Raw genomic sequence first — 12,148 nt, forward strand, 5'->3', positions numbered from 1 at the left:
GTTACGCTAATTATGAATGTTCTTGGGAAAAACACTTTTTTAAAAACTGAACTCACAATTTAAACTTTTATTTTCGACATACAAAGATTTTAGTAACAACACAATAAATTAAAATCAGACTTTACTTTAACATTTAAATCAAACTACTTTTTACTATTTTTTATCAGACTGAAAAATATTGATTTTTACATGGCCTTTTATAATTTTTATTATTGCTGAATTGCTGTTCCAATACGTCGCAATTAATTCCAGAATCTTCAACGCTGCGACGCGGCGGTACCTCGTGTTGATTCCATGTGGTAGAATATACTGGATGGTAGCGGTCGTTGTACTATAACTCGCTATATACGCCGAAGAGATATGAATTTATCATCGGGAGTACCGCAAGGATCCGTACTGGTTCCAACATTGTGCAACATCTTATACAATGGTGTATTAAACGTCAACTAGGGAAGATATACAACGCCTATAGCATACGCTGATGATCTTGCGATATTAAATGAATCACGTATGTATCGAGACATAGAAGAAAGAGTAAATACATGTTGCAGAAAAGTCAACAGGTGGATGGAGAGTAATGACCTAGAGTTGGCAAGCAGTAAAACAGAAATCGTGATACTAACAGGGCCGAGAAATAGACCAAGCTTTAGATTTGAATTAAACGGTAGCGTAAGAGAGCCTACGAACTGTGCTAAATAGTTGGGCATAAACATAGGTTCAGGTCTTCGATTTATGAGCATGAGACTTGTTACAAATGTTGTCCAGAAGGCGGAGAAAAGAACAGCAGCCCTAACGAAGATTATGCCTAATGTAGGCGGGTCAAGTAGCAAAAAAAAAGGAGGACGTACTTGGGAAATAATACATTCTACTATCCTTTACGGGGCTCCTATATAGACTGATGTCCTGAGAATGAGGATATCCCGATGTCCTGAGAATAATAGCTCCCTTATTATTTCACACAATTTCTGACCGGACATGGTAGTCCAGAGAAATAAGGTTTTTGTCGGGACACTTGAGCAGTCAGGTTGCAAATGGATTTTTTGAGATACCTAATACATTATAAATACAAAAATGCCCGTCACAGTTCGGACGAGAAACTTAGTTATTATGTAACAAAATTTGTATGTATTATGTATTTGTATTATGTATTATGTTTATGTATTATGTATTATGTATTTAATAAGGGTCAAAAATGGCAGTTTTTTCGTTTAAATCGCTACAGTTGCAAATAGGGTAATTATATATATTATTTAGAGTATTCATGTTTTAGTAGATCAGCCAAGATTTAAAATGGCACTTTTTGAATTTTCGTCCGATCATTTTTTTGCTTCGGAAATTGTAATATAAAACTAAAATTTCAAAAATAAAAAATGTGCTATAACTTTTGCAAAAATGGCCTTAAGACTTTGATATTGCACGAAAAGTTGAGTCAAACATTCCATATAATGCAAAAAAATTGATGATTCAATTCGTTCAAAAGATGATTCGTCAATTAGTTTAAATTTTATTCAATTTGTTTATCGCAAAGAGTTTTTCGCAATGTTATTGTTCAGAAAATAATAATGGCAGAGCAATTCTGTGGAAACCACATGCAAGAAGAATAGTTATGTTTTCAAAGTATTGAAAAAAATCATTAAAAAGTCGTTTTTATCACTCCGAAAAAAGTTTAGCAAAATAGAGTTATTTTTGGCTTATAAATAATTTGAATAGCTTTGTTAATATTTACTATAGAGTAAATTTACTTTAGGATTTCAAAAGCTGGTATTTTTACACGAATTTTTAGAAAAAACTTTTTGCCTAGGTTAATTAGGCTCAAAGTTAGCCACTTTTATTATTTAATTCGCTGTTACTTCTATATACATCAAATTCTCATGTAACAGTGTTAGTTACCATACTACTCCGAAACGGCTTGGCCGATTTTTATGAAATTTTACACTTATATCCTATAGGACGGAGAAGAGGTTTTAACCTATTTTTTATACCCATAAGTTATAAGGGCACCCTGACATTTTTTTTATTTTTTTGGACAAAATTATTTACCTTAATTTTATATGATGTAGAATTAAAAAATATATTCAACCCTTAATTTTCACTCTTTTATCACCAACCCCTATTTGTTAATAGTCATCTATATATTTACATCTATAAAATTCTCCTGTCACAGTGTTAGTTTCCATACTCCTCCGAGACCGCTTGGCCGATTTTTATGAAATTATATATGTATATTCGGTAGGTCTTAGAATCGGTCGTAATCTATTTTTCATATCCCTGAGTGTTAAGGGGAGTTCCCCCTAACATTTTGTAATGTTAGGTGGGGATGTGTGTACATAACGTACTCTATAAGACTACGAGTATATACAAATTAAAAAAAAATATGATCAAAATCCATCAACAAGCTCCGGCGATATTAATCACAGCATATATGTTTGCAGAATCAATTTCATTTTTTGAGTGCACGGATTTTATTAATTCCCCTCCACCGACCACGAATTATTTCCGTTCGGACGCCAATTTTAAAACTTTATTAACCACTCTGTTGAGGTTCAAAGTTTACTCAAACTTTTACACATAAAGTATATATCTTCAACTTCAAAATAGCTCAAGTTAGGTTGCTTAATTGTTATAAACAAAGTAGCCGTCAATTAAATAAAAAAAGTGGCTAACTTTGACCGTAATAATTATTAACCTAGGCGAAAACTTTTTCTTTGAAAATTCGTATAAAAATACCAGTTTTTCAAATCCCAGTGTAGTTTTAGCGCCTACAGTCAATATTAACAAAGTTATTCAAATTGTTTATAAGACAAAAATGACTCTATTTTAGTAAAATATTTTCTGAGTGATAAAAATGACTTCTTAATGATTTTTTTAAATGCGTTGAAAACACGACTATTGTTCTTTCATATTGTTTTCACAGAATTGCTATATCATTATTATTTTCTGAACAATAACATTGCGAAAAAAAGCTCTTTGCGATAAACAAATTGAATAAAAGTTAAACTAATTGATGAATCGTCTTAAAAATTTTTGTACATTGTGTGAACTGCTTGACTCAACTTTTGTTGCAATATGAAAGTCTTAAATTCATTTTAGCAAAAGTTATAGCAAATTTTTTATTTGCGAAATTTTAGTTTTATTTTGCAATATCCGAAGCAACAAATGATCGGACCAAAATTCAAAAAGCACTATTTTAAACCTTGGCTCATCTGATAGAAGAAAAATATTATAAATAAGACATTTAATTACCCTACTTTTACTTGTAGCGATTTAAACGAAAAAACTCCCATTTTGACCCTTATTTGTTAATAACTAAATTTCTCGCCCAAACTGTGACGGGCATTTGTGTATTTATAATGTATTATGTATATAGTACCCAAAAAACCTATTTGAAACCTGGCTTCTCAAGTGTCCCGAACATGGTATATTTTTGCCTTATTTCCCTGGTGTAATGGATTCTTTAGGTCTTAGTTTAGGCCGCACATCAAAGAAACATGAAACGTAAATTACGTTTCATGGAAATAAACCACTGCTAAACAAATATATGTCCGGCCATTTATGAAACTCTCCGAAAATAAAAATGTGTCATGAGCATGAATCACACTCGTTTCACTGGTAGGCGGACTTTGAGATTTGTTTAGCAGTGTTTTAGGTTCATGAAACATGTTTTTCGTTTCATGTTTCATGTTTTTCGTTTCATGTTTCTTTGGTGTGCGGCTTGGCTTACACGCACAGAATACGGAAAACGGTCGACGACCAGTGTATGTTCTTTGGTGTAGCGATGATGCGAAGTAAAGTGTCTTCGAGTGTAACATATTCGTACAAGAACAACAAAAAATAAATATAAAGCTAGGAGAGAACAATATTATGAGTATCACAATGGAAAATAAATAAAATTTCAATAGTACAGTAATAGAGATAATAACAAGAACAAGGATCGTGAAAACAAAAAGAGACGCTACAAAGATGGGAGTAGATGATAATATGGAGCAGACAAATGTCATAGTGATTCCATATACAGGGTGTCCCGAAAAGATTGGTCATAAATTATACCACCACAGATTCTGGGGTCAAAAATAGGTTGATTGAACCTCACTTACCTACAGGGTGATTGATTAGTGGGGTAAAGCTCAATAGATCCGCTATAGTAATAGATAGTAATAAAAGTTAATAACATAAATTGTAGCCAACTTTGAGCTTAACATTTTAAAATGAATTAGAATGTTACAGGGTGTTCGATAACATCGTGGTAGACCAAACTTATGTTTTTTTAAATAGAACACCCTATATTTTATCTTATATTCGAAATCTTCTTAACTTCCCCATTACAAAAATATAAAAGTCTGTTATGTTATACAGGGTATTTACAAAGTTATAACCAATTTCCTATGAAAATCGTAACAAGTTCAGCTCCCTGTATAAATAAAAATAAGCACAATGGCAATGGTTTACTGGTGCCATATTTTTTGTTGATTGTGAGAATTTTTAAGAATGGTTGATATTGCTAATTTTCTGTATATCTAATACAGGGTGAGTCAAAACGCAAGTAATTTTCTCAGTAATTATAAATGGAACTGTGTTTTATGTCACTATCGAAAAGTGCCGTTCCGTACTTTAATTTTTTTATAATATTCCCTATGTCTAAATTTATTAGTTTTCGAGATATTTTAATTTTTCAGAGCAAATTATGAATTAGGGGTCTAAATCTTTCCAAATTTTAAGTAAGCCATGACTGAATTTTTTAAAACTAATAATTTAAAATTACTGATTATCAATCAGGTAATCAATGTAACAATGTACCAAATAAAGAAAGAAATATAATTTATTAGCAATAAATTTTACAAAAAAGAAACACAACCACAGCATACAACATTTTTGAAACAATTCAAAACTACTTTTGTGTGTAATTGTAACAAATAAAGAAAGAAAAATAATTTATTAGTTGTAAATACAAAAAAAAAACACAAAAACAAAATAAATTTTCTGAAAACAATTAAAAACTACTTTTGTATGTAAATGTAAAAATGTAATAAATAAAAAACGAAAAATAATTGATCAGTAAAAATTTTACAAAAAAAAACAAGAACACAAAATAAAACATTTTAGAAAAAAGTAAAACTACTTTTAGTAAAATATTTTATATATTTAATTACATAAGGCGTTCAAAATGAGTTAAGTGAATGAGTTACTTACACTACGAAGCATTTGTAAATTAACACTTCGAAATACACTTTGTATTCTATTTTTCATCTCATCTCTTCTTGTTGGAGACATTTTATAACCTTCAATCTTAACGTAACGATCTGGGTGGCCACGCTACTGGTCCATTGAAAAATGAAAATATCTCGAGAACTAATAAATTTAGACATATGGAATGTTGTATACAAACTAAAGTACGATAATGTTACTTTTCAATAGTGATATAAAATATAGGGTGTTACATTTAAAATTACTGAGAAAATAATGTACTTGCGTTTGGACTCACCCTGCATTCGATATAAAGAAAATTAGCAACGTCAATCATTTTTAAAAATTTTGACAATAAATAAAAAAATATGGCATCAATAAACCATTGCTGTTGTGCTTATTTTTATTTATACAGGGAGCTTGTTACGATTTTCATAGAAACTTGGCTATAACTTTGTAAATACCCTGTGTAATATGACAGACCTTTATATTTGTGTAATGGGGAAGTTAAGAATATTTTGAATATAAAATAAAATATAGGGTATTCCATTAAAAAAAAAACATACGTTTGGTCTTCCACGATGTTATCGAACACTCTGTAACATTCTAATTCATTTTTAAATGTGAAGCTTAAAGTTGGCTACAATTTTTGTTATAACTTTTATTGCTATATCTATTACTGTAGCGGATCTATTGGGCTTTACCCCACCCCACTAATCAATCACCCTGTATATACAATAATAGTGCACACAAACAAAGTTACAGCCTTTTTAAGTTACAAAATGAAAATCTATTTGTTTTTCATATATCGAAAACTCTTAGAGATTTTTTATTGAAAATGGACATGGAGCATTCTTATGGCAGCAACGTCTTAAAATTTGAAATGTAATTTGTGCACCCCATAAACATTTTATGGGGGTTTTGTTCCTTTAAACCCCCCCAAACTTTTGTGTACGTTCCAATTAAATTATTATTGTGGCACCATTAGTTAAACACAATGCTTTTAAAACTTTTTTGCCTCTTATATAGTACTTTTTCGATAAGCCAGTGTTTATCGACATATTTTGAATATTTGTCGAATCCACCACATATTTTGTATATTTTATAATACAGTCATGAGCGCCCTAATAACCGGCAAAATAGAGCAAAAGATGGAAAACATATTAAATTGTGAGATAAAAAGAAATAAAACTAGTAGAGTTGTTAAATTTAGCGATAGTAACATCTAAATTGACATTATATTTATTGTTTCCCACTTTTAGACGTATCAGAGGAGTATGTCAACTAAAACTGTCACTGTGACAGTGGCATTTCTGAAACTCGTCCGATACGTCTAAAGGTGGGAAACAATCAATATAATGTCAATCTATAAGTTACTATCGCTAAATTTAACATCTCTGCTAGGTTCATCTCTTTTTGTCTCACAACTTAATATGTTTTCCATCTTTTGCGTTATTCTGCCGGTTATTAGTGCTCTCATCACTGTATACCTGTTAATAATCTGAAAATGTATTTATAATTTATATTTTTAGGTATATTTTGAAAAAGAAGCCACATCTCGATAAAAGGTGACTTGTGAAAAAAGGACTAAGAGGCAAAAACGTTTTAAAAACACTTTGTTTAACTAATGGCACCACAATAATAGTTTAATTGGAACGTACACAAACATTTGGGGGGTTTAAAGGAACAAAGCCCCATAAAATTTTTATGTAAATTTATTAAAAAAGAAGCCGCATCTCGATAAAAATTGGCTTATCGAAAAAATACTAAGAGGCAAAAAAGTTTTAAAAACGTTGTGTATAACTAATGGGACCACAATAATGAATTAATTGGAACGTACACAAAAGTTTGGGCGGGTTTAAGGGAACAAAACCCCCATAAAATTTTTATGGGGTGGACAAATTTCACTATAATTTATTTCTTTAAGATATTCCTGCCATAAAAATGCCACATGTCGATTTTCAATAAAAAATCTCTAATAGTTTTCGATATGTTGGAAAAAATCGATTTTCATTTTGTAACTTCAAAGGGCTGTAACTTTTTGTATGTGCATATTTGTACTAAGGTAAGTTAGGTTCAATCAAACTATTTTTGACCCCAGAATGTGTGGGATAATTAATGACCAATCTTTTCGGGACATCCTGTATATATGTTTGTATAATGTATCTGTACATATTATGTGAATATACGTATGTATGTGTATGTGCGTGTTATATACGTACCTATACAGGGTGTAACAAAAATACAGGTTATAAATTTATTCACATATTCTGGGACCAAAAATAATTCGATTGAACCCAACTTACCTTAGTACAAATGTGCACATAAAAAAAGTTACAGCCCTTTGAAGTTACAAAATGAAAATAGATTTTTTCCCATATATCGAAAACTATTAGAGATTTTTTATTGAAAATGGACATGTGGCATTATTATGGCAGTAGCATCTTAAGAAAATATTATAGTGAAATTTGGACACCCTTTAAAAATTTTATGGGGGTTTTGTTCCTTTAAACCCCCCAAACTTTTGTGTGCGTTCCAATTTAATTATTATTGTAGTACCATTAGTTAAACACAATGTTTTAAAAACCTTTTTGCCTCTTAGTATTTTTTCGAAAAGTCAGTTTTTATCGAGATATGTTGAATATTTTTCAAATCCACCATATATTTGTATATGGTAAAGTACGATTATGGAGACTTAATAATATAAAAATTTATTTATGATTTACATTTTTAGGAATATTTTGAACCATATTAAAAAAGAAGCCACATCTCGATAAAAAGTGCCTTATCGGAAAAATACAAAGAGGTAAAAAAGTTTTAAAAACACTGTGTTTATCTAATGGTACCGCAGTTATAGTTTTATTGGAACGTACACAAACATTTGGGGGGTTTAAAGGCACAAAACCCCCATAAATTTTGTATGTAAACATATTAAAAAAGAAGCCGCATCTCGATAAAAACTGCCTCATCGAAAAAATACTAAGAGGCAAAAAAGTTTTGAAAATATTAAATTTAACTAATGGTACCACAATAATAATTTAGTTAGCACGTACACAAAAGTTTGAGGGGGTTTAAGGGAACAAAATCCCATAAAATTTTTAGTGGCCGCACAAATTTCACCATAATTTTTCTTTAAGATGTTCCTGCCATAAGAATGCCACATGTCTATTTTTGATAAAAAATCTCTAATAGTTTTCGATATATTCGAGAAAATCGATTTTCATTTTGTAACTTCAAAGGGCTGTAACTTTTTTTATATGTATATTTGTACTAAGGTAAGTTAGGTTCATTCGAATTATTTTTGGTCCCAGAATATGTACTTTAATTTATGACCTGTATTTTTGTTACACCCTGTATATGTGAATGTATGTGAGAGTGATATGTATAGTTTTATTTATACATTTCATTATACATCTATGTATGTAGGTATATGTTACGGACAATGATGTAAATTGGCCATTGACGTTAAAGACCGGGCATTGTCGTGAATGTCCATTTCACCTGGTTATTAGCGACAATGTCCGGCCATTAACGACAATAATTGGCCGCTATTGGCCAATGCTGTAAAAAAATAATCTAAAATTAGAGTTTTCATCAATAACCGGTCAATAACGACAGTGACCAAAAGCAAATGACCAATGTTAATAAACAAATAAAATTAGGTATGATGTCCTATTATTTTTTTATATAAGATAGCTTTTGAAGGATCATTTTTATTTTAACAATATAGTGAACCATGGCATTTTGTAACACTTTTTACATAAATTTACTGCGAGTAATTTCAGCACAAGCACAGAAATGAAGCAAATAATAAACATAACCTATTTTTAGTCTAAATTTCAACATTGACCGATTAACAACGGGCATTGTTGACATTGACCGGACAATAATGGAAATGTTATCAAGAATTTAAAATTATCATCAATGTCCAGTCTTTATGGACGTTAATATCCAGCCATTGTCGACAATGACTAATTCAACAGGCCATTGTCGATATTTGTCGTTATTGGATTTAGAGTATGGAGTATAGAGAGGGTCAGCAGCGGGGCACCCAACGTAACGTTTGCTATGGCCTTGTCCATACGCGGGCTGTTTTTCTTGGTATTAGGGTGAAACTTCAAAGGCGGCATTAGGGTGAGATCAAGTAAAACAGGTAAACCGCGCAGTCGACGTTGGCAAACCGCCCACACATGGACAAGCCCTAAGAACACGTACCGAGTTCCTGTCGCCGGAAATGAGGGAGTTTTAGTGATAAACTATTTTCAATGGGAAATATATGAACATATTTGTAAAAGTGATTGTCATTATTATAATTTTAATTTTTAGCAATTGTAAGTAATTTTTTTAGTTAAATACCAGAAGTTTTGATTATTATTTCAGTCCAGTCTATCGAAGTTGTCCATAAAATTTGAGTTATATCGGAGTTTTTGTGGGTAGGCAGTTGAGTTCGCGTGGTCGACTCGCTCGTCTGTGCCATATCGCCGGGTGTCTGGACCTGGCCATCGGACTGAATCCCACACATTGGAGGGGAGGGTAGTGCCCCAGACTTTTCTTGGGATACTGCTGTCTCTTCTGATAATCTTATAAAGATTTCCTCCCCCCTCCTCAAAAAGGGGCTATGATGCCAAACAAAGGAAGGAGAAGAAGAATAATTAAGAAATAAAAAATCTCAAAATGTTATTTTCTTAAGTTTTGTTTATTGTCCTCTGCTCATATTAAATCGTATAAATGACTCCAATTATTAATTACCTTAAACTGTCTATCAAATATCAAAAAAACACATTTTACATAAATCTTCGAAATTTTGTTTACAATTTAACATTTTTAAAATAAAAAATATTCACATTTATTTTCACTTTACATCAAAATACGAATTCAAGTGTCTATCTGCACGTTTATGCTATTGAATAGGTCCTAATGAATACTGGTCGATCTGTCGGCTGAGATTCTTCGCAGTCTCTTTTCTTTTCAGGCGATTTTTTTGCTGACTTTGATGCGTTGACAATTACTTCCTCTATTTCTCGTTCCAAGGCCGCCTCATTAGACTAAAACAAACGAAAGATGTATTAGACGTAAACAAGACAGCAAAAAAAAACAAGCAAGAATAGTAGTTTAAATGGGCGACAAACTGAAAGTTTTGTTTAAAAACGTATACAGGATGTTTCATTGGGAAAGTAACATACGTTAACTGTAGAAAGGGGACACTTAGGTGGTCTCAAAAATACCATACTTAATGGGTCTTACTTCATCAATAACATAGTTACTGGGTGTTTTGCTATTTTCTTATTTGGTTCAAAACTTTTTAATCACACTGTATATTTATTTTATATTTGGCACGCAAATATTCTTTAAGGTGTTCAATCAATTAATTTATTTATATTTCTAAAAAATCCAGATCCGGATTAAAAAATATTGGAAAAATATATGGAAATGTTTTTTTCTGGTAAAATTTTGGTGAATTGCGAGAACTCAAATTAGAAAAGAAATTGAAATACGACTTACAACTTTTTAACCACACTGTATATTTATTTTATATTTGACACGCGAATAGTCTTTAAGGTGTTAAATCAATTAATTAGCTAATTTATTTATAATTATCAAAAATCCAGGTCCGGATTAAAAAATATTGCAAAAATTCTTCGACCCAAAAACAACATCATATACATTAATTTTTTTAAAAATGCACGCAAAAAGAGGACGAAAAACTAAATTTAGCGGTATACTTTGAATTTTCGGCAAAATGTTTTTTCTGGTAAAATGTTGAATTTGAATTCTGAAATTATGTGAATTACAAAAGCTCGAAGTAAAAACAAAAAGTAAAAACAAAAAATTTAAATAGGTACGACTGGCAACTTTTTAACCACACTGTATATTTATTTTATATTCAGCACTTAGAATTGATTTTAGTAAGTGGACCACACGAAATCCAAGGATTATAAGAAATTGAAATTCAAGGATTGTAAACAGATGTTTATTCACGGATGAAGCAAAATTCAAGAAAGATGGGTTATATAATTTCAGAGACTCACACGTTTGGGAAGAGCAACGTGTGGAATATTTTTGTTAACAAATTAATAGGACCAGATATTTTACCTCCCACCCTAATCGGTGAAGTGTATTTAAATTTTTTAGAAAATATTTTTTCCACCTACCTCTACCGAAAGTATATTTTTCCTGGCCCGATTGTAGGGACCAAAGTCGTACTTTTCCTCCCTAGGGAGTAAAAGTGCTTTTCCTCCCTAAAAGTGACGTCATGGTATGTCATTGATGAAATAACTTATTGACGCCCTGTACAATATTCTATTTCCTATTACGTAAGTATCTATACATTTTAACGTTTATTTTTTAGAACACTCTGTATTTTGCAGAATGGTAAAAAACAGTAAATTGTTATTTTGGTTTAACAATGTTTACATTAATAATTTGACGTATATTTGACAGTTGACAGTTCTACTGTACCTACTTGTTAGTTTTAGTTCTCTAATAAATTTTGTTAGTTACATAAACAAATTATTTAAAAATGAAAAAATGAATTATTATTTGAGGAAGGTGGAAAAATCATATGTATAACATGGGAGTAAAGTGCCTTTTCCTCCCTTGAATGATTACTGCCCTCCGCTACGCGTCGGGCAGTAAACTTCATTCTCGGGAGAAAAAGTAGCACTTTCCTCGTTTCTTATACAAATCGCTATACCAGTACTTCTAGATGATGAAAATATCAATATGTACAGGTGGGATATGTACTTTCATGTTGGTGCTTCACCACACTACAGGCGCATAGTTAGAGAATTTTTATCTGACAATTTTTCTAATAGATGGATTGGTAGAGGCGGTCCTCATGTCTGGCCTTCACGATCATGTGATTTTAATCCTATCGTCTATTATGTTTGGGGATATTTAAAATCCAAGGTTTATAACGATGAAATACATAGTAGGGAAGAACTTCTTTAACGGATTCCAGACGCCT

At 31.3% G+C, this 12,148-nt stretch overlaps 1 protein-coding gene across 1 annotated transcript in view; it reads right to left on the reverse strand.

Moving 5' to 3' along the window:
* Positions 1–9,858: 9,858 nt before the first annotated feature.
* LOC126889447 (uncharacterized) overlaps positions 9,859–12,148 on the reverse strand; it is a 50,471-nt gene continuing 48,181 nt past the window's right edge. The window contains exon 3 of the mRNA XM_050657762.1: positions 9,859–10,226. Coding sequence (XP_050513719.1) covers positions 10,077–10,226 — 150 coding nt within the window. The 3' untranslated portion in view covers positions 9,859–10,076. The remainder of the gene's footprint in view (positions 10,227–12,148) is intronic.

Source organism: Diabrotica virgifera, chromosome 8, assembly GCF_917563875.1.
Source record: "Diabrotica virgifera virgifera chromosome 8, PGI_DIABVI_V3a".
NCBI lineage: Eukaryota > Metazoa > Arthropoda > Insecta > Coleoptera > Chrysomelidae > Diabrotica > Diabrotica virgifera.